The sequence below is a fragment of the Streptopelia decaocto genome (genome assembly GCF_964273445.1).
Source record: "Streptopelia decaocto genome assembly, chromosome: 8".
Taxonomy (NCBI): Eukaryota; Metazoa; Chordata; class Aves; order Columbiformes; family Columbidae; genus Streptopelia; species Streptopelia decaocto.
Genome location: NC_138662.1, coordinates 3390829 through 3414999, shown reverse-complemented (window position 1 = coordinate 3414999; position 24171 = coordinate 3390829). Strand labels below are relative to the sequence as shown.

Below are 24171 nucleotides of genomic sequence, written 5' to 3'. Positions count from 1 at the left end.
CACTTACAGTGCCCTGAGATACAGAGCCATCTCTCCTTAGCCTCAGCTACTTTAATCATCCCAACTGTCAATGTTTAAGATGCACAAAACCCTTTCAAACTGCAAACAGCTAATCAAGTGCCATGTTCTGGCCCTCTTCAGCAGAGAAGGCCACCTTGGAAATTTAGCTCCTGCAAACTTTATCTTTAGGTGCCAAATCCGCAAAGTGTCTATTAAGAAATTAGTTTCAGGCAATAAACGTTGAGTGTGTGGAAAAGTTTGTAAATGATGCAGTGGTCAAAAATGTCATGGTATTTACCTGCAGCATATTCTGTAGCCAGTAAAAGGTTGGAAGGCTGTGATTGTGGATACCCCTGCAGATCAAACTGTTTTCCTCCTCAGTATGCGATTTTCTGCTCATAAATGATACTTAATATCAGTAACAGATTGAGAAGCTGATTGCAAAACACAGAATGATACTCTTAAAAATTGTACACTTGTGAATATCAGGGCTAATGAAGATCTGCTGTTTGTGAATATGCTACTCTGTCACTCATGCTCTTACACTTCAGGACATACTAGTCTGTTTGCCTTAACTCCATCACCAAATACTTCCTTTTTCAGTGGGATGAGTAGAGAATTTGACACCTAGCAGGGAGACCTTACTTCTGGTGACAGTTTTATTAGTACTCTTCCTGTTTTAGTTAACTAGATGCTTGTAGTCATCAGGAAATGATGACTAGAACAATATTCAGAAAAAAGGTTTTTTAAATAAAAACTTTTAAAAAAATGTTTTTTAAATTGATGCCTAGCATTCCTCAGCATAAGGAATTTATTTCTACAGAAAAAGCAAAATCAATTTTTATCCTTACAGATATTGGAACAAAATAATTGAGGGCATAGTTTTATAGAAACTAATAGAATTACATTATAGTCCAAGATGAATTGCAAACTGTAATAGGAAGACATTAGTCCTTTCAGTGTCAGGTGAAATTCTAAACTTTTAACCTTTTAAGTATTTAAAAAGTCCACTTGTACCCTTTCTTATCTCAAAGATTTCCTGGATGTAATGAATCAGAATAATACTTTATTTCATTCTAAGGTTTACATGGCTCCCTCACTCCAGAAATCAATGACCCATTATTTTCCATTGCAACAATACAAAACATTTCCTGCAATGATCTGTTCAGCATAGTTTTGAGCTTGTTCATCAAGGTATCACTGACTATACAATGTCATGCTAACAAAAGGCGTTGAGTAAAGCATGTAGCTTCAGTTGAGGATTCAACCTCTTGTGTTAAATCAGGTTTATATTTGTAGCTCAGGCACCTTGTTAATAGCAATAGGTACTGTGATGCTTTTCTGAGCTTTTGGAGTGTAAGAATTTCCATAGAAGATAATGAATAAAGGTCCATTTGCCTCCATATTTTCAGTGACAATCTGTTTAGAGAAGGATTTTAAGAAATAGGATACTGCTTCAGGGGTTGCCTTCACCAGACATTGTGCCTGAACTAAAGCATCATGGTGGGAGCACAGCAGAATACCAACTGATTATTTCCTTCCACTGAGCAGTTCTACTACCACCTTTCTTATTTCAGATTGTAAACAAAAATGAGCCAAACTTCTCATTCATCTTCATGCTCTGAAGCCAGAACAACTACATGTCTCAGGAAGTATGACATGTCTCCTCTCTGTGTGGTATGTTGCCTATAACTTGCTCTATAAACGCTAGGATGTTGAGAAAGTCAAATGTAAGGCTTTGGCACAAGTTATGCATAAAATCACCTTCTGAAAAGTTTCTTATACATTTTGTTTTCTATGGATTAGGCTTAATGTTTCTGGTATTATCATTCTACCTAGTGTCAGACATTTAGAAAAGAATTTAAGACAAGTGTATTTCAAATTTCTCTCGTCAATGTAGTCACACACTGTAGGATCAGTTCCAGCTTTCCTGTAAACAGAATAGGAATAGAGGATGAGCTGGAGTAGAAAATATAAAAAGTGTTCTGAATCATCTAGATAATATTCTTCACACCTCTGCTTTAAACATGATGTTAAAATAACTGTCCTATGACTTCCTTAGAAGCTTCTGGAAAGCTTTTACCTGCTCATAAGAATCTGCCCATATTGTCTTCTGTGCCTGAATCATAACACCCAAATAGATGCCATCCATTTCTGAAAGAGTGCAGCAGCAATTTGTATGTGTTTTCTCTTGCCCTCCCTCCATACCCATCATCAGGCTTCTGAGATCTGTGTCAGCAAAGTAGGAATCTATCTACTGTTCTTCTAGACACAGAGCTTTGCTCACATAAATGTGATGTACACCTTTTTGCTGTGAGGGTCTTCTAGCATTGATTTTCTTTGCTCACTTTTAAAGAGTCACTGGGGAAAATAATTGTCCAGCCTATATGAAATTATGTGCAATCTGGTACTCTTGTATCTTCTCCCTTTCCAGTGGATTAAATGAGAGTCCACATTAACAGCTACTCCCTCTTTTAGCTGTGAAAGACAAAGAAGTCCGTGCACCAAGACTGGCACTGTACTTTTTAGTAACTGAATATCCCATAGTTTGAGAGTATTCTATATTTTGTCTCTTAAAACACTGAGATGTTGCCATTGCTGGACACAGTGGGGTGTGGGTTTACAGCAGGTTTGTTTTTTCTGGTCTACTAGGTAAGTTCTAGAGCAACCCAGTCACAGAATATAAATCTACAGGTGTTGGCTTAATGTCAATTAACAGCTGATTTTCACAGCTGTAAAGATATTTTAGTAAGAGGAGTTTCTTCAGTACTCAAATACTGCAATATCTTAAACAAACACAAAAATCGCATACACAAACAAAATCACCACCACCAGAACCCCAAAACCTTCATGAACAAAATGTAATTCTGATTAAAAATATGCCAAAAAGCAAAGCAGTAAAAACTCCCTAGGTACTTTTCAACAGTGGACAGAAATACAACTTGGCTGAAACATCTGCAGTATCACATCATCTGCTCTGCAGGAGTCTTGTTGAAGGCAATTAATTGTTAATTAGCAATGTGCCAGCAGACAGCTCGAAAGAGGATTGTTTGCTGAGTTAGTCCAGCTTGTCATATGTAATTTATGTGACAGAGCCATTGCAGTAGCTTAGTGGCTGTATGAATATACCAGATCTGCTTTAGAGAACATACAACCTTCTCTAAAACTCCAGATTTGCAAGGGTTTAAGTGTTTACACTACTAAAATGTAAGCAAATACTGAATATGATAGGCTGTGTTTGATAAGAGCTGGTCAAAATTTTTCAGGCAAATGCTTTGTTTTACTAACATGCAGCTTCAGCCAAAAAGATTTCAATAAAGGAAACATTTTGAAAATATGAGAGACCTCTTTTTTTCATTTTGAAGCAATATATTGGTATTGCATTTCATTTTCAAACGTATAAAATAACAAAAGTAACACATGCGATTGAGTTCAACAGAATTTTGGGAGTAACTTGCCATATGTATTTCTTATTATTTTGTATCATGCAGAAAAGTAAATCATCTTCCTTATGGGTTATCCTGTCTTTTGGAGTTTTTCCCCTATTTCAGATCTGAAATTGAATGAAACTGCTCCCTCATTCACATCTTGTGACTGCATTTCTTATGGTAACTTGCAATGTTCATTCTAATGTGTTTTGGTTTGGGTTTTTTTAAACTACATTTGGCAGACTGTGTACAGTGTTGCTGCCACCCTTCACTCAGCATGGGTATTGCATAGATTACTGTGTTTGTGAGGGACAATTAGACACTTCACTGTATGTTCAAGACTGAACACTGGTCTTTCCCAGTAGGCAGCTAAGCACCATGCAGCTGCTCTCTCATTTGCCCCCAGGCGGATGGGGTAGAGAATCAGAAGGGCAAAAGTGAGAAAGCTCATATCTTGAGATAAAGACAATTTCATAGCTAAAACAAAACGGCTGTGCAAGCAATGCAAAATAAGCTATTAATACACTATTTCCCATCCATAGGTAGACATTTAGCCATTGCCAGGGAAGCAGGGCTTCATCGTGTGTAACTGTTACTTGGGAAGACAAATGTCATAACTCAAATCATCGTCCTACCTTCCTCCCTCTGCCCTCCAGCTTTTACTGCTGAGTGTGATGTCATATGGTGTGGAATATCCCTTTGGTCAGCTGGGGTCAGCTGTCCCAGCTCTGTCCTCTCCCAGCTTCTGCACCCCAGCCTACTCACAGGTGGAGCAATGTGAAAAATAGGAAAGGACTTGATGCTGTGTAAGCACTGTTCAGGAACAGGTAAAATATCAGTGTGTTTTTGACGCTGTTTTGGTCACAAATCCAAGGTATAGCTGCATACCAGGTACTATGAAGAAAATTAACTATCTCAGCCAAACCCAGTACAGTAGGAAAGTTAGACACTTGAGCATACTAAGCTCTTGAATCATTACAAATTAATTTTCATCAATAAATGTTTCTGTTACTTGACATGTACATTTAAAAATATAATATATATGAAGGCATATAATTGCAAGATATTTATGTTTCTGTGTTTACCTATTTTAACTTAACTTATAAGATGGAAATTTTTTTAAATTACTTTTTAATAAACTCAATCTAAAGCCCAAATGCCAAGTTAACTTGTGTGAAATTCATGGATTAACCCAAAGCCTCCCTATATGGGCTGATTGTGCAGCAGTGCAATGGAATCATTACCTAGGGGCTGGGGGAGATGCTGCTTCCTATCAGGTCTATGCTTTCTCACCTGAGGTGGAGAGTTGTTAAACTGTTTGAACCTGGTAAATATGAACAGTCTCCCCAAATTAACGTGGAGCATACAATGCACAAAGCAACTCCTTACTGTACTCTTCATCTACCGTAAGAATCAATCTCTGGAGTGAGATAAAGCACTTTAGGTGCCTGCAGAGGGCATCTATAATCTGAATTAAATTCTGCCTTTATTTTAATATTCACTATTTTCAATACTAGGAACTGTGGAATCTTAATATAATTGTAGATATGCCCAGAGGATCTGAGCACCAACTTTTGTCAGAGTTCATTCATTTTCTGGGTGGTAGCACCGCTCAGTAAGTATGAGTTTGGCATACTGATGATATGCATAGCTGCATGGAGACTGCAAGTTCAGTTTTGGATCTGGAAGAATGATTGACTAGTAACTGCTACTATTAAGGCAGTTGTGGTGTTAGATATCTAATTCTTCTGAAGTCTCTATTTGATATTTCTTTTATTTGGTCTTACTTCTAAGTCACATGAAAACATTCCATAAGTATCTTCTCTTCTAGTTCTGTTATTTGTATGGATATTTTCCTATCTTTACAAAAACTAGTGCATTTTGCTTTGTCTTGTTGGACGTTAGCTGCATATATTTGCTGAAGTCCTGGAGGGTGGTTATTTTTTGTCAAGATATATAAATATACTTCATGTTTTCTTATTCAGAAGTACAGTGCCTCAAGGTTTACAGTCAGAGGCATGAGGATGCTTTTCTTATAAAAAATAACTTATTGCTTATTGTTTATTTTCTTGCTGCTGTAAGCACTAGCAAAAGTAAAAACATGTTTTTGTTAGCCAAGTCAGCAGGTATGACTTTGACACAACATAGAAAGCGTCTCTGTTCAATTTGGATAGATGACTGCCAACTCTTGGAAGTTGTGTATGAGCCTCACTATTGGAGGTTTTCTCCAAGTGCTGTCTGTCTGTAAACCTCCTGTTCAGGAAGCTCAAGATATACTATTAGCTACATAAGCAGAGGGGTGTCTCCATAAAACACAATGGGAATCACTCTTATTTTTTGTGAGACATTAGATCACTTTGTCATATATTAAAATACAAGTAGTCACCAAATAATGGTGGGAAAGTCTTACAAAAGGCACTAAGGAACCCTGCAAGTGAACTGAAGTTAACCCTTTCACAGCAAGATGCCTCAGAGGTGATCCAAAGCTGAAGACCTGTTAGCAGAAGTCTGTAGCAGAAAACCCGTGTTGTGGAGTGTTTCACCCACCCCTCTTTAGAAGATAAGATGGTCTGGAAGATAAAATGCATGTAAGAGAAAGAAAATATGGATGTCAGACTGACAGCAAGGGACAAGAGAAGGCCCACAAAGGGCCACACCAATAAATGAAAAAGTGGTTTTCACAGCTCTCTTGAACTCTGAATTTAGCATCTCAACCATTGTGAGGTATGAGCCTCACAGTGTGAGAGGTACAGTTGTCATTGTAGGTTAAGCCTTTCTAAATAGAACCCCAGCAATCAGTTGTTGCTTAGCTTAAAGTTATTATATACAACAAATAAATCTTTTTTCCCATTGCAGAAAACTGATTAGGTACAGACAGCCTATTGCTTTTGACTTAAGTCCAGTGTGTAATAGCATAGCTAAAGGTGTCTGTCTTGTTCACAAATTGCTTCATGATCTTAGGCTTTTGATTGAAAATGTTGTCAGATCACTATCACTAATGAAATTCTTACTATATTTATTCTCTTTTGTGTAGCTATTTTACCCATGAAGAGCTTTTCTGAAATCTTTACATATGGCTTGTGCAGATTTTGCTTCTATCAAATCTAAAATAAACCTTTTAAATCTGGAGAGGATTGTAGTTCCCTCCTCCCTTCAATTATATTTACAAAGGATTCTATATTGTTGAAACAATACAGAATTACTGTGGTTTAATAAGGAGAAGTGGAGCCAAGCTCAAGCCTTTTCAGTTCCAAAGTTATAGAACATGACTTTTCCTCTAATTAAATGCTTACATGAACATTGCACTGATCTGTTATAGGAAATTAGCTCTGTTCATGATGGCTTTAATCCTAATGAGAACTCTTTGTTTGGACAGGTAGTTGTTACCTCTTTGTTTTAGTCAGGAAAAATGCAAAAATCTAGAGGCACATATGTGGGCCAAAAGATTACATAGGGTAGCAGAGACTTCACGCTTGTCCAACTGTAGTGCTACAGAAAAGGAGGCATCCTAACTAGGATCCAAAGTGCCAGACAAGCAAAGCATCCTGATTTCCAATAAAAGTTAACATCCAAACCATAAGAAGCAAAACGTGCAACTTTATCATGCAGTTTTTTTCATGTGCCTTCTGAACTGTGTAGGGGTTCGATGCTAAGGAGAAAAAAAAAGTGAGAGAGTTAATTCTCCACTTGTGTTGGTATGTCTTAACAATCTGTGTATTTGTGTCTTGAAAGAATGGACCCGATGTAAGTCCCAGAACAGAATAAATGGAAAAACAGGCTCAACATGACTTCTGGCAGTCAGCAAAGCTTGGGTACAGTGCATATTCCTCAGTGTATCTGGGCCATGTATTTTAGCATCCTGGCAGAAACCTGCTTTTTCTTGGAGGTTCTTTTATCAAGTTACTCTATGTATTGATCTCTCATCTTTATTAATTTTAGTTTATAAACCTAAATAAATAGAGTCTTAGAACATGTGGTAATTCACAGCACCTTTCTTTGGCTAGCAGAAACATCTGGTTTCCACTCCCATGCCAGTCAACTTCCTACACAGATTTCTAATGGCTTCTTTGGGTGTGAGGAGATAAATGTGAATAAGGCAAAACTTGAATTGCTTTGTTAGGTCACATAATTTTAATGTGGGACTCTAGAGAAATGGCCAGAAACTTACTTTTGGTGAGTGTGTTGGAGGCAACAATTCTAAATGTTCCTGCAGAACTGATGCTATGTTATCAGGAATGGAGTAGATAATGCAGAAGAGATCTACTTGGACATAACTAGATAACTTGATGTGCGATACTGTTAGCCCTTCTACAGAATATGCACTAATGTTTTAGTTAATCAACTAATGTGTAGTAGTAGATGTTAGTTTTACTAGTAACAGCCTTGTGATATTGGTAACTATCAGTCTCTTGTCTTACAGTACAGCCATGTTGCAAGGTTTGCTCTCATCCCAGCCACTGAGTTGAGCTCTCAGTGCATGCTGTGTGCAGTTCTCCCAACAGCCTGACAGAAGCAGGCATGAATTCATTACGAGGAGCATGAGATATGCTAGGTTAGTGCAGGAACTGATATGTAAACTGTAATCTTGAGAATTTCTTTCATTGCAATAGAGGAGGCTCAACCAGATTAAAAAAAAACAAAAACAAAAAAACAGGGTTATCAATCTCTTATAAAATTTGGGAAATTTCATGTTGCAAACATTTTCCCCCATTCATTATTCACAAAGATGATCAGCTAGCAATTACTTCCATAAACCCTTCAATAGGTAGGAAACTGCATGGGAATCAGTGCAAGAATACAGCAGTGGATAAAATACCTGTCACTAGGAATTAATTTCCAATACTGAACAAATCAGCAGTGATTAAACACCTTTTGCACCTGCCAGCCATCCTATAGACCAGGGATGTCAAACTCCTTTTCACCGGGGGCCACATCAGCCTCGCGGTTGCCTTCAAAGGGCCGAATGTATATAGTCCTAAAATTACATTCGGCCCTTGAAGGCAACCGCGAGGCTGATGTGGCCCCCCGTGAAAAGTTTGACACCCCTGCTATAGACTGTGCTTTGGGGCAGGCCCCTTCGATTTGGTATCAGGTCTCTCCCATGTATGGAATCATCAGTCAAATGTTTACTGTCCCTTAGCTTCCCTCAATTTTTAGAATTACTCTCAGGAATGAAATAAGAATTCAGCTTCAGCTTTGATGTTTAAGTGTGTCCTGTTGAGCCTGCTCAGCCTGGCTGGAATACAGAAAACAGTGCCTGTTTTGATCCCTGCTGAAAACTAGACATGAAAAAAGGGGAAAAAATAAAACAACAAAAAAGTTGAGTTAGGTTTATACAAAGCCAGGTTCGGAAAAATTGAAGTATTCCATGCTCATTTAATGAATACCAGCTGCATTAAAAACAAAACAGAATGAAAGACCACCCAAAACCAAACTGAGCTCTGATAATGATATCTGCGGAGGATACTTTAAAAAAAAAAAAAAAAATCAAAATCACAATTGTGGTTTTATCATAGTTTTACTACTGACAGTTTTTCATTTCATGATATACATTTGACTAGTGCTATGTATGTCAGTATCAATAAGAAAAGAAAGGGCCTCATCCTGTTAGGTGCAAGTGTTTATGTGATATATAGTTGACAGAAAATGTAGGGTGAGGCCCCAACACCCACTCTTGTGGCATGAATAATTTAAAAGCAGAATCCCAAAAACTTTAACCACAGTAGGAGATTCAATGTGTAACTGCACTGAAGCTATGTGTATAAGCAGGGTATGATCAGGCTCTAGCTTCCAAAGTTAGCTCAAGTTAATATAAAATCTATCCATAGGCATCTTCCTACTGTCTTCACTGGGTATCAGTTTTCCTGGCGGTGTGAAAAGTCCATGGAGCTGGAGGGCAACTGGGAGAGAATTCACATGGATGCTGTCTCTGGGCCAACACCTTAAATGTAATCCTGGATTTAAGAGGCAGTGTTCCAAAGCGCATCTTCTGGGGTTGCAGAGCAAAACATTGGTGATCGTAGCTGCAACTGGGAGTCTGTATCTGAGTGAAGATTTGAAGTTGAACCTCACTTGGGTCTTGCCATTTGACAGGGAGAAGCTGCAGAAGTGAATGATGGAAGAGGTGTTTAGTTTGGGTTGATAAATATGGGGTAGAAATAAATGACTTACTGAAAAGAAAAAAAAAAAAAGGAGGGGAGAAGAGAGAAAAATTAAATAGGGAAAAAAATGTGTTTGACATACTTCATGCAACCTGAAACAAACCAGTTTGTATTTTATTTTCCCCCCCCCTATTCTTCCTTCCTATGGTTGGACTTGACCCTGAGGGTTGCTTCCAACCAAAATGATTCTATGATTCTATTTACACTTATTTAGCTGGAATTTTAAAGCAAAACCCCGTTAGAAATGCCCACGTGGGCTGTTTCTGCATTTTCCCAGTGTAAATCGGAAGCGCCCACATTGTTTCCACGCTTTCCAAATGTTCCCCCCCACATTTTTTTTTACCCCGTTCTATCCTTTCCCCTCCCCTTACATCTGAAGTTAATGTCATCTGTTTTCGGCGGGTTCCTTTTTTTTTTAAGTTGCCAGGCCTGAACTTGAACCAACCTCCCCTACCCCCCCTCAAGCAAACCCAGCCCGGCTGCCCGGTGAGCGGTGGCGGGGCCGGGCCGGGCTGTCTCCGGCGCGGCGGGCACTGCAGCACGGCAGGTGCGCATGGAGCTGCCGCTGCGGGCCCGCAGGCAGGTCGCCTTCCCCCTCGTGTAGAGGGGAGCCGAGGGGGTGCAAGGAGCTGGGCCGGGTACCGCCCGGTGCTTGGCCCTGGTTGCGTGGCGCGGGGTGGGGGATGCTCAGGCGGTTACGCAGGGTGGAGGAGGAGGGGGGAGCTGGCGGGACAGCCTGAGGTGGGCGGAGGGGGGAGGCGGGTGTTATACCATCGATCCGGGGAAGGCTGAGCATTTGCAAATTCCGGCTCCAGAGCGCGGAGAGCATTCTATCCCCGCCGGCTGGGCAGCAGCCGAGGAGAAGGACGAGGTTCCCCGGCTCTTCGTTATCCTAAGGCTGTCCGCGTTCTCCCCGCCTCTGCCGCCGGCGGCTGCCCTGTCCCTGCCTCCTGTGCAACAGAGCGAGCAGCGGCAGCCCGCGGAGCTCGGCTCGGAGCCGGGCACTGAGCTAGAGACCCTGTCCTTCTGCCAGCCCCGCAGACACAGGCAGAGCCCTGGGTGAGTAGTCCGGGAGTTCCCTTGCTCCTCCAGGCAGGCCAGAGCCGTTCAGGCCCCCTTGGCCACATCCCTTTCTTCTTCTCTTCTCGGTTGTGTGCCTGGAAGGTGCAGGAGATCTCTGTTCTCTGGTAGGTTGGTCAAGCTGGGTTCCTTGCTTGGGGTGGGATTTTTGAAAGGCTTTGCTATTTGCACCTTAAAACAATGTTCTACTAAGTTGTCTGTCTCAACTTATAAATCTTTTCCTTTGCTTGTACAAGAGCTTTTCTTTAGTGCATTCTTTGTGTTATTTTTTTTTTCTTCCTTTTCTTCTTTACAACTTTTTTAATCTTACGGAGTTGCCTCCTTTACTGACACCTGCAAACTTATGTAGGTAATGAGAAACCAGTGATATGCTGAGGGAAAACTTAATCATTTAAGGTTATTACTAATAAGTGATTTAAAAGATCTCTATGTTTTGTTCTCCCCTAGGCTCCCCTAGTCATGACAGCTGAAAAGACTATTCCTATAATTAATGGCAAGCCAGAAGATGCTTTGGACCCAGAAGCCTCAAGTACCAACCTCGTCCACAGCAATGATAAGAAAGTTCATGAAAGAGGCCACTGGAACAATAAGGTTGAATTTGTGCTTTCTGTGGCGGGGGAGATTATTGGGTTGGGAAATGTATGGAGATTCCCATATCTTTGCTACAAGAATGGAGGAGGTAAGATGGCATCATATGTTAATTTACAGCTCACCATAAAAGTGTGGGAAATAAACAGTTAAGAATGCTTTACAGTGATTTCTTGCACTAGTTGAGAGAGAGGTATTCGGTATTTCAGCATATGTGCAGATGGGAAAGTATTAAGTATCTGGTAACTAAGAAAAAAATCATTGTTCTTCTCTTTCCTTATCCTCCCCAAATATTCTGTGGCTTACTTTCATGAGTTTCTTCAGTGTTAGTGAATTGACATGTTTTTTTCTGCAGGGTTTTTAATGCAGAAACCAATGTTCTGTTATAGTAGTACACTGTGTGTTTCCTTCTGCAGACCCAAGCATACTTCAATAAGTTGGTCTGACACAGTAGAGAACATAGTAGTTTATTTTTCACAACAGTATGCTTTGGAGAGGATGAATATTGTTTTTGATAATACTACAACTATTACTTTTTTTTTTTTTCCTTCATATGAAAATTTCTTTAACTACGCTTTTTTTTTCTCATTACTTCCCAAATCACTACAGTAGGGTAGAGGAAGCTGTAGAAGCTTCCTGTTACTGAAAGAAAGCAAACCCTGTCGAATTTAGAATGAGAAGAAACATCCATAAAATTATAACATGTGGCATGTATTGGTTATAGTTAAGTATAAACCATGAAAGGGATGTGACAGTTAAGAATAAGCACATAAGCTGTGATTTGCGAAGCAACGAGTAAAGAAAAGCAAATTAAAATTCTAGTTTAGAATTCTGTAGCCTGGATTCAACATTGCCCCCACTGAAGGCCTGAATCAGTGTTAGTGTAAGCATATAGGCTGGGAGAAAAAGAATAGGTTCGGTGGCTGATCTGCAAAGATCTGTTCTTTAATGAGTTTGTTTGCTAACCATACGGTGCCAAATTTCTTTCCCCTGTCCCTCCAAACCTAAGCATGGTTGTCTGAACTCAGGGCTGGTTTTGGCCCATTTTGTCTACTGCTTCTATAAGATTTGTCCGTACTTTGGCAAAAACTAAGACAGCAAGATCTCACCTGTTTTCCAAGTGATGCTAGCAAGTACTGATGTTAGTAGGTAAATATATACCATATACACTAGATATGGTATGCAGAACAGTTTCCTGTTGACTGTCGAAGTTTTCTCAGAGAAATTTTGGCAGAGGAAAATATAGAAATATTTTTTGGTGTATAATGAAGATTTCTGTGTTCATATGTTAAGTTGTATATGCTAGCTTGTCAAAATGTGATGCTATCATTTTTAAGTGTATACAATTAGGTAAAAAATTTCTAATCATGTTTTTGGGTGATTTAGTGAAAAGGTAACTACTTAAATATCATACTTAATCACCACTGTGTTATTTAATAAGAGAAGTAATGTGTCTGTGGTTTAATTGGTCATGTCCTGGCACCATGGGAAATTTGCCATTGATTTCAATTTTATTCATTGAGGACTTGGTCTGTGGCCTCTGGCTATCATCTCGGGTTTTGTTGCTCTCTGGAATGCCCTGCTGGAATTAGACCAGAGTTGGGCTTACTTGATGCGTCAGATGTAAATACTGAAAACTATTTAGTGTGTGGTAGGCGAAAACAAGGGTAAGGTATGTCAGCTAGTTATGATAGAACTTGCTACATGCAGAACGAGTCCAGAAGCAGTACTATTGAACTTCTGGGGTCCAGCCTCCCTCTGGTACTTACTCCAAGTGATAACAGGTAGTGTAGGCATAAGCTTCTATAATTCTAGTTTGTTCTCATGGCTATTTAGTGTGGTTTTTTAGGAAAAAATATTTTTTCTATGTTTAGAATTAGATATTTATTGGAATATGATCTGTTTGCAAGCTGGGAAACCTGATGTCCTCTCATTTTCATGATGTCGTAGAACAGCATTGGAAAAACAGAGTCAAAGCTAATACTTGCGACAAGTTGCCATGTTAAACTTGCGATAATAATGCGTATGGATGGGCGAGTTGGATTTGATACCAGCCAGCAGTTTGCCTGGCCTGTAGGATTTTGTTCAAACCATCTGCACAGTGAATTATACAGAGAAACCATGTCTTATATCCAAGGATTCCATTCTTTGTGAATTCCGCATGTATTGCTTGAGATGCAGCTGAGATTCGAGATTCAATTGCAGGCAAATTTTCTGGTTGAGGGAAGAGACTATTTATGAAGACATGTCTCTTGATGTGCTGGGTCTGAAGAAAGAAACTGCAAGTCAAAGCACCTGTATTTAGTTGTCAACTTTCTAATCAAAGTGACTAAAGCATAACAATTGTTGCAGGGTTGTAGGTGTGTTGCGGTGCTTGTTTTTAAGATCATGAAGAGGATGCTTATTTGTCTTGTAGTTGTAGAAATTTCGCTGAAATATATTCAGAAACATTTTGGTCATGGTTCATATTCTGACAGAGGTTTAGTATTGGAGAGGTTATTGTTAAGGTACTTTCATTAGTGATGAAATGGATCTTCAGGACTCTTGTTAAAGGGGAAATGCTGGTATTGCTTGTGCTCTAAAGAACTGGTAGATATGTGTGCAGTGATGGACAGAACTGTAAAACACATCTTCCCAGGAAAAACTATCCTCCAAAACTTCTGTGTGTTTAGTGTATCTCGTGTTGATTTGAAATGGAATGAATGGTGGGATACTGATAATGTTTAGTGGGAGAATTAAATTAAGTCAGGGTTGTGGGAGTATTTATTTGAGAGCGAGTAGGTTAAGGCCTGGATACAACAGGTGTATGTTGTACTAACCTGTATTGTCCTAACATAATTAGACAATTAACTCTTTGTAGTTTTCCTACAACTTCAGATACATTATTCTGTGCAGTACTTTGCTGTGTTAGTCTGCCTGATTAAACCAGTGAAACTTTGATGTAAGTAAAAATGGCAGAATCGGTTGTTTTGTGCTTTCTCCTCAGTTTTTATTTCCTTCTTTCCTTGTTTCAGTCTAAACTGATATAGTTGCTTGTTCTCAACCTTATGTGCTTATTTGTCAGAAAGTACTTGGGGAGTGAGCAAAAAAAATTCTTTATGCCGTGTATGTTAATGGATTCTCTATGTAGTCAAAAAGGCTATATCTTAATAATAGTTATTTTGGTTTGGTTCTAAAAGGAATACCTAAAATCTATGTTATTAGCAAGTGATGTTATGCCTAACATACGCATCTTCTTGCGTATCTTTGCTTCTGTCTGCTTCCCAGCCCTGTTCTTCAGGTGCCAAACCTAATAGCATGATCAATCATTACATAATACAATACCTTTGCTGTTTTAATCAGTAAGAGAAGAAATTTTTTTGTTGTTGTATACAATACTTCAGCATTGAATTGTACTGTTCATTCTCTGTGCTGGAATTTACTGTCAGCATCTAACAAAAACGTTGATGCTATGTTATTTTCCTACAACTTCACATAAATATTTCTAGCTGATAAGGCCAAGCTCTGCATTCCTGTTCTTGGAAGTAGTTCTAAAGTTTGTTTCCTCATTCCCTTTTCATGATTCTTATTATCAGGCTTATCCAAATAACATATAAAGAACTTCGTGGATTTACTTTCCATAAGACTTCTTTACCCCTACTTTCCTGAGAAAAACAAGGAAGAGAAGATAGTGTAGACTGGCATGGTGATGATCAGAGCAGAATTGTGTGGCTGAGCAAGACCATGGTCATTTCTGTGAGAGACACATGAGCAGAGTTTAGTCTACTAAGGAATTTTGGTCTTTTTCAGTCCATGGCGTTGGCTTACAGGTTAACTTTTGATATTTGGGCCCAGGAGTAAACACTGTCTGTACTTTCAGCACCATGCCTGGGAGGTGGCTAATAGGTGATACTTCCTTTATTTAGAAAGTCAGTTTCTCACTAAGCTGTCAAGGAACTGTGTTCATTATAACCAAAACCTCCTCAATGTTTGCTTGTAGGTGCTTTCCTCATTCCATATGTGGTTTTTTTTATTTGCTGTGGAATACCAGTTTTTTTCTTGGAGACAGCCTTGGGACAGTTTACTAGTGAAGGAGGCATTACGTGCTGGAGGAAAGTTTGCCCTCTATTTGAAGGTAACAAACAGTTCTGTGTTCTACTGTGAAAGGATGCATTAATTTTGAAGTAAAATAAAATAAATTGTATTAAAATTGAAGTTATGATATACTTTAATAGTAAGCATTTGTTTTTTAATTACCCGAAAAGTAAAAGTTCTTTGTTGTCTTTTTTTTTTTTTTTTTTTGTCCTCCAGGCATTGGATACGCTACCCAAGTTATAGAGGCGCATCTAAATGTGTATTACATCATCATTTTAGCATGGGCTATCTTCTATTTGTTTAACTGCTTTACTACAGAGCTTCCTTGGGCTACCTGTGGGCATGAATGGAATACAGGTATCACCTCAGTAGAGATTATTGTTATACAAATGCTTCCAAATAATTGATTAATATATAAAAATGTTAGGCACAGAACTATTCTGGTAGAAAGTCTGTGGAAATGGACCAATCACATCATACTTCACCATGATAAATGAATCCTGGAGTGAAGACTTATTTGTACCTTTTTGGTTTAGGTCATTGTATAAGCATTGTTCCTGCTGAATATAATGTCAGATAGCAAAAGAAAGCTTTGGATTTTATTAATTCTGTACAATATTCTGGCTAAATCCCAAGACTCTCATTTGCAATCGTATCTATTCTCCGTGAGTACAGTAAGTGAATCCTACTGAAGAGCTGATGACAGGCTACAATCTTGTTCTTTCATGAAATCAGGAGGAGTTTAAATGGAGAAGAAAGTATTAAATGTGGAACTTTGGAAGTTCTCTTTTTAATGCCAGATGTTGAGGGATAATGTTCATCAAGCTACTTGTGAAAATTTAGTCACATAAATCATTCTTACTGGATGCAAAGTAGCCTCTTGTGTGAAAGATGAGGTGTGTATTCATAAGGGTTTGTAGTATAGGGCTCTGCATCTGTCCTCTCGACATTTTAATCTGTAATGCTCTACTTACTGCATCTATTGGGAGGAATACAGACCTATGTCCTTATTTCCATGTTCCTGAAGTTTTTGCATTTATTCCTTGCGTTACTATCTGATTTCAAATCATGTAGCAATTGTACCGTCTTTCGTGGTTTATATTAATTGATCTTTATCACATTCTTTGAGCACACCTAAGGCTACCTGAAATCTTACAGTTAAGGTTATGTTAGGGAACTAGTCTTGGGCCCAACACATGTGGAAGGCTTCAGTATTAGTTTTGGTAATCCTGCAAAGGAGCTTAGCCAAGATTGATTGTTGTTCAGATACTAAGTGTCACCTCAACAATGCTGAGCTGCCTTGATCTCCTTTCTCTGTTTTGGAGACCATAATAATAAGCCAGAGTGACTTCACTTGCCATGTTAAGGCAAAGTGGAAGCTTGTTGCTGGCAGTGTTTCATCAGCCAGTTGTTACCATGGGCCATTGAACCAGCAGTTGGAATAGGAGGATGTTAATTCCCGATCAATTGCCTCAGTTTCTCAAAGGACCTTTCTTCTGCCTCAGATGTTTTATTGGCCATTGCATCTGCACCTTTGGAAAGTGTGACAGGAGAATATAGCATACTGCATGGATTTTTTTGGGGATAGGCCTGTGATCTGGTGATCAAATTACAGGGTTGCACAAGTAGCAGCTGTTGTGTTTTAGTGTGCCTAGAAATCCTTTAACCACATAGAGAAAATGTATGATAGAATGGTGGCTTTACAATATGTAGAAACTAGAACATGCACTAAAAGAAACCTACCTACATGTCAATATGGCAAACTCTTTTTTTCTCTTTTATAGAAAACTGTGTGGAATTTCAAAAACTTAATATAAGCAACTGCAGCCAAGTCTCTTTACAAAATGCCACTTCTCCGGTGATGGAATTCTGGGAGTAAGTGCACAAAAACTTTACCTCTGATCAGACTGTTCGTTGTGTTTTAAGGTTGTGACCATTTACACATGATGAGATACCTTGTAACTGCATAGCACTTACTGGTGTGAGTTAATCTGGAAATCTTCTCATACAGCCAAAGAGAGTCAGGATGAGAGTTTTAACTCTTTTTTTCAGAGGATACAAGGAAAGGAATTCCATATCCTGAAAGAGCACAGAACAAAGTGTGCCACTTGCTTGGGAGCTTGGCTCCTGCTGCTGGAGCAAAGAGGCTCAAGCCCATACTAATGAGGAGGCAGAAGTGAAAGAGGATGATTTCAAATATTTCTTGCTTTTTTCCAGGGTGTTTTTTGTCTTAAGAGTTTGAGAGTTGCATCTTCATCCTCGTTTGAGCTAACTAATGCTTTGGCTTCTGTATCTCATTATTTTTTAAAGGACTATGTAAGTGTTAGCTATTCAGCTATAATAACAGAAGAGTTTAACTCTCTTGTGTCTCCTTGATTCTGATTTCTAGTTAGATGATGACACATTTTTTTCTTACCATAAATATTTAATGAGCGCATGTGTAGTTGCATATTTGTTCCTTGCAGGGCACAGTGTGTGTTAAGACAGGCATAGAAATGGAATGTTACTTTCAATGCTAAGTTACCTCACCAGTCACAGTGTATGACAGAATTTTCGGTTACTGAAATTTCTTAAGGGCCCACTCTAATTTCCTGAATTTTGTTATTAAGATAGAGCCTTATTCTGAGGCTATGTGTTCAGAGCTCTGTTTTATGTTCAAGGCAGCAATAGCTACACTTTGAACAGACCATAAATTAAGACTATCTTTGAAGATGGAGAACTCTGCATTGACATAATTTACTCGAATGGTAGCATATGCTGTTGTCTTTGCCTCTCTTTGCCTTCTTGCGCTACATCAATTACCTTAGCCTCCATGTGTGGTAGTTATTGCTTCAGTAAATACTACTGTTTTATTTAAAAAGAAAAATTGAAAAAATAAATCTGAGCAAGGCATGAAAATGCATACCCTCTGGCTAAAAAGTCATTACATTTTCTGTTAAAATTTTCAATAATCTTAACACCTAACATATTAAAATATATTTAATCTACCCACTTCCCAGCTAATGTTTCAGAATAAACAAGAGTTTCTTAGGTGCTATCTCTTATTGTTATGACTTAAGCATTATAACAAAAATATCTTATGGTTCTTTGGGATAACTAGAACTAAGATTTCAGACAGAGTAAATGAACAAAATATTTTCTCCAGTACTAGCCTTATTTACCCACTGGGTTTATTTGCTTATTCAACAAGATTCAAAACTTGGCAATCAGTGGTAACTTCAGCTCTCCAGAGGAGTAGGCAACGTTCAGCTGAATTATATGGAGGACAATGACAATTTTTATATCCCTATATTTATAGTTTTGGGGTTTTTTTTTGTGTTGTGTGTGTGTGTTTGTTTTTTTGACCCTTGGAAAGTGCATATACTCTCCTTCTGCTGAGGAACGTATTTGCCTTGTTAAAATTTAAGTAGGTATGACGTTGCATGGCCTCAAAATTTAAAACAGACATGACAAACTAATTTAGAAGTGGAAGAACGAGCTTTATTAAATAACAAGACTGGTTTTGCAATAAGATAACTCACTGCAATAAACAGAATATTATAACTAAATTATGTCTTAGATATATCAGGCATAAATGCACAGTAGAAGTCTTTATGTAAAGATGTGCAGCGCAGATGTCAGAGTAGTTAATATGTAGTGAATATATTACTAGATTAGTTAATTTGTTTGGCAAGTCATCCTTCAGTCTGCGATTAAGTGTTGCCTGAAATGTTATTTCACTTAGCCAGAGATCTTGTTCACATGATGTTGCTTTACTCCTTTATAAATTCTGGTGTCGGGAACCATAAACTTATTGAAAGACTCTTTTTGAAAGAAATAGTAAAAGGAAGGTTGATGGGGCAGACTATACAGAGCAGATGCTCATTTCTGTTTTCAGAACTCATGTGGATAGTGTGTGAGAATCTTCATTGCTGTAAAAGACAGTCACAGGACTGAAATCATTTGCATATTAACCAGGTTACTTACAGTTAATTATGTTGATGCCTGGGAAGGGAAAGGTTCTAGTTTCCTTCTGAACAATCACACCATTCAAGACTTTTACACTTTGTTCTCTGCAATGTCAAGTCTGCAATTGAAGCTACTCTAAGTTGTGGCCACAAAAGGCCAATTTATTGTGTAAATTGTGCAGGTGAGAAAAGCTTGGGGTTGCAGGGGGAGGGGGGTGTGTGTTTTGTCTGTTACCATCTACTCTTGAGATAATCTGTGAATTAGAGTGGTAATTATTGTGAATAGTGATCCTGTTAGCTTACTGTATGTGATCTCATTTCATGTAGAACTGAATACTGCATGTGTAAACTGTCAGGCTGATGTTACATTCTTCCTTTAATACTCATATTGCATTACCACAATCTTCTAGACTATTTACAATATCTGTACAATTTTATTTAAAAAAAAAAAAAAAAGCTTAGGGAAAATGCAGTATTGACACAAGTGCATGTTTTAGCAGTGCTATGTTTCTTTCAAGCCCAGTGCTCTGAGTCTAAGAGTTAATAATGGTGAGGAATATACAGGTTGTTACGTATCACATAGCAGACCAGCCTGGCATTCTGTAAATGCCAACAGAGGTTAGTGGCAAATTGGTTTTGTGTGTGCGTGCACATAAATGAATACATCAGATCCAAAGGATGTCTTTATTTCGGCTTTGTAAAGGACCCCTGGTACTACTGGGTCTTTTCCATCGTCTAGGCTAGAAGGCCCTTACTTATTATTTAGTTTGAGCATTGCAAATAAAGACTTCAACCTCTCTGCTGAAATATTTATAGCTTTTATTGCTTCTCGGACCTTGGCTACTCCTAAAGTTATTGCTGAAGTCAAACAGCAACTTGCCCAATTGCAGTGATGACTGAGAGGAGGCTTTGCAGTACCACCACAGGTCTGTACCCGGGATACTGTTTCCTTGCTACCCTAGCAGGCATAGACTCACTTCCTCCGATAATTTGATGTTCTCCACCAGCTTTGATGGCTGGGTCACACAGAAGGTGAATTGTTTGTTAAAAAAAAACCCAAAACCCATAAGTAAAGACTTTAGAGATAAGTATTGCAGTAGGTCCTAGGTTCTATTTTGGTGCACTCAGAATAATCTCATTTTACATGCAAGGACCTCAGAACTTAAAATATTTTTGTGAGCTTGTATTTGATAACTGCTTATCTGTAGCTATACAGTGAAAATGGTCTCCTGGTGGAGCAGTAGCCAAAGTCTGGGAGTTGAGACCGTCTTTACTTGTTTTCCTGCTTAGAAATATCTATCCCTGTTAATGCTTTCAGGCTTCGTTTGAGTTAGCAGACTTGCTACTGGCTACAGGTATCACTGTTGACAGCTCTGGGAAAAATTAGGAGATTAAAGGATTTCTTACCTTACTTAAAAAGACCTTGCAAGCCATAGCCTTGAAGTTTCACGTTCTATCTGTGTGTGCAGTTTCTAAGGTAAGCAGCTAAATCAATCAAATTTCACTTTTTATTCTTCAAATTCTCTGATGCTCTGTTCCAAAGGAGGATAGACAGGAGCCTGAAACTCACTTCTAATTTTATACTGGTGCCCAGCATTTAGAGGCTGTCCATTTAAGTGCCGTTTATGGCATTTCATCCTAATCGTGTAGCTTGATTAAAGGTTTTCTGAGAAAACCAAGCAAAAACCCAAACAACAACCCCAAAGAAGAAACAAACAAACCAAATAAAACACAGCAAACAAACATACTTTCTGAAAAGAGGTTGGAGCATGAAGGGTGTTGGTCTCTTCTCCCAAGCAGCAAGTGATAGGACAAGAGGAAATGGCCTCAAGTTGCCAGGGGAGGTTTAGATTGGATATTAGGAAAAAATTATTCCCACAAAGGATTGTCAAGCTGCCCAGGGCAGTGGTGGAGTCACCATCCCTGGAGGGGTTTAAAAGGCGTTTAGGCGAGGTTCTTAGAGACACGGTTTTGTGCCAGGTTTAGGTTCGGTTCTGGTTGGACTCGATGATCCTGAGAGTCTCTTCCAGCTGAAATGATTCTATGATTTTTAAGGTACAGCACATGGTATTTTTAGCATCCAAGTTTTAAACAGCTAATAGTGATAGTTGCAGTAATAGAGGTGTTGGTAATTTTGGTGATGTCAAAGCAGTCCCATGAAAGAGAGCTGTGGCTGTAGATGAGGCTGTATTTATAGCCTGGGAAAGAGAACAGAGAGGAGAATGTGCTCTACTCCATTGGTCTGTGTGCTTTCCTAGGAGAGGAAACTGTCTGGCAGGTACAGGGGGCACCAACCATGGCTGTGTGCTCTTTTGGCTGTTACTCCAGTCTCTCACCATGGACAGGAATTCGAGCTTTCTAGTGCCTAGGAAGGGAGCTGAACAGACAGAACACCCATGGTTTTGTGGTTGGTTCCACCCCAATAGTTTTTTATTGGCTGTATAACAACTTAGTCCTCTGTTAAAGAAGTTCTACTTGTTGGCCTGTCATTCTCTGGAGGGGGTGACACATCCTTAGCATTTCCAAGTAAAGCCTACTGAGAAAAAACATTTTTTTTGTCTAGGGAAAAGAAAAAAGGCTGTTCTGAGCAAAAAGGAGAAGGCACAGACCTTTTCCTTGCAAAGTCAAAAAGAGTTTTTCCTGTTTCATTCAGGCTGCAAATGACTGCAGGAGTCACATTGTGGTTAATCCCCACTACGCTCTGAAAAGTCATTAGCAAGATGGGCCTGATCCTGCAGTGCTCAGTACCCAGAGACCTCTCAAAATTAGGCACTTTGTGCATGTCTTGTAGAACACTGACTTGTGCTAGTATTTCTCTTTTCTGTTTAGTTCATAAGGGGCCATGTGAAAATTGCTTTTTGTCTGGGGACACGTAGGCTCTTCATCTGGTTTTGCCTCCAAACTATGGACTTCGTCTGGTTTCAGCTGGAAGTGGGATAGGTATCAAAATGCTAAGCTGATTTCTTAATATTGAGGAATAAATGTTATCTAAACCAAGCAGATAAACTTCCAATTTTTTTAATTGTTTTTGTATCTTGAACATTGTATTTCACACTATTACTGTGGAAAAAAATTACCTTAGAAGTTGTTTGGGTATTAGGAAAGACTAGGTTAAGGTTGTGCAATTCTAAGTTTACATCTTTTATGAATATGATAATTTTTAGTTGAAGAACTGACTGATATTTTTTCAATAGATCTGCTTTGTTCTTGCTAGAGGATGTGCAGATATTCAATATTTTGTTGTTCTTTGTTCGTTTTCTGATGCTTTATATTCTCATTATTATTAGGTTGCTGTTCTGCTGACAAAGTTATTAATTTAATCAAGGTTTCCTAGGGTGCTCATATTGTCAATGGCTTTGCAATTATAGTTTCCTTGATTATTTACATGTTCATTTATCTTCATAAAATCTCTAAGGTCAAATTACTCACATTTTACAGAAAGGGGATCTGAGCTACAGGGAGACTAAAAATGCAAAGCATGAGAGGCCCGAGACATTTTTTTCATACTACTTAGCATTAGGCTTGCACACTTGCACAAATTTTATTTATATTAAGAAATAAGAAAATGTGCACAAGTCAGTTTTGTCCTGCAGTGAAAATAAAATATAGTGAACGCAGACTGGAAACATACCCAAACTTTTTTAGTAAATTTTTCACTGTTTTCCATTATATTCTTATAGGGCAGCAAGGAAATTGATTTGCAGTGTCAGGAGGACATTCTCAGGAAGACTCATTAAATATTGCTATAGAATTCCTATAAGGGTTACAGAATATCAATGAGTGCAGGCCTTGAAACGATGATGTAGGCACAGTTGTCCTCTGGGTGGGAAGGGAGATGACTGATATCCTCCCAAAGTCCCATCAAAAGCTGTTTTTTAATGATTCCAACTCTGCTGACTATTGGTTTTAGTTTACAAATGAAAAATTGAGCCAGTAGAATTTATTTGAATTTATTTAATTGAGAATCATACTGTAAGTTGAAAGTGCTGAAGTAAAGTGGTGTCTTATGAAGACCCAGTAGGACTTGGGACTTTCCAAAATAGCTCCTGTACATTTGCAGTTTTCTTTTTTCTCTTTTGACCTCTCAGCTGTTCTTTACCGCCTTGTGCCCCTGCTCTTTGCACTTCTTACGTTTTTTGGTAACTAGGATTTAGTACAGGACCAGTGAGTATGAGAGAGATGTTGACAAAGTAAGAGAGATAAGAGCTTATCATTACTCATTTGTTACATGAGTTCTCTGTGAAGGACTATTTTACAAAACAATAGAACAGTTCTCAATATTTTTTTGTGGTCTGTAGTTCTCATCTTATGAGCATTTAATTAAGAGTGAACAACCAAGGACAAGTTTACAGACTAAAAGGCTCAACACAGATTCTGAGATTTCTTCCAGGTGCTTTCAGTTCACAACTGCTACCGTGTGCTGAACTAATTTGTGTCACTCAGAACGTGAATAAAACAATGAGATTTTTGTCACTGCACGACTTATTCAGAGAAGAGCAGGGGGAAAACTGCAAAAAGATGGAAAGAGCCATTAGATATATTGAGAGAATACCAAGAAACTATAGAGCAGAAGTGAGTGGAACCAGTACAGAAAGGTTATTTGACAGGATTAAACTCTCTGACTTGGTTAAGAAAAAGTTGCCATGTTTTCAGTAGAAGAGGTTGAAGGAAGATCGGTCAGGAATGGCTGAATGGCTAGAGGAGTGTTCTGTGTTTATCCATCACTGCCTCTGCCTCTTGCTATAGATATATGCAAACACACATGTATACACGTTTTAAAAAGCAATATATGTATATACACAGTAACTGCTAATTAGTGTCACATTACATTCAGGTAAATTAAGCACTTCAATGAGGCAGGGGTTGACACAAGAAATACGTGCCATTATTTGC

At 38.6% G+C, this 24171-nt stretch overlaps 1 protein-coding gene across 1 annotated transcript in view; it reads left to right on the top strand.

The window, feature by feature from the left end:
* Nucleotides 1-11128: 11128 nt before the first annotated feature.
* SLC6A11 (solute carrier family 6 member 11) overlaps nucleotides 11129-24171 on the top strand; it is a gene marked incomplete at both ends in the record, with an annotated part of 85635 nt that continues 72592 nt past the window's right edge. The window contains 4 exons of the mRNA XM_082059931.1: nucleotides 11129-11348; nucleotides 15237-15371; nucleotides 15548-15688; nucleotides 17116-17206. Of these exons, the coding sequence (XP_081916057.1) occupies nucleotides 11129-11348; nucleotides 15237-15371; nucleotides 15548-15688; nucleotides 17116-17206 (587 nt within the window). The remainder of the gene's footprint in view (nucleotides 11349-15236; nucleotides 15372-15547; nucleotides 15689-17115; nucleotides 17207-24171) is intronic.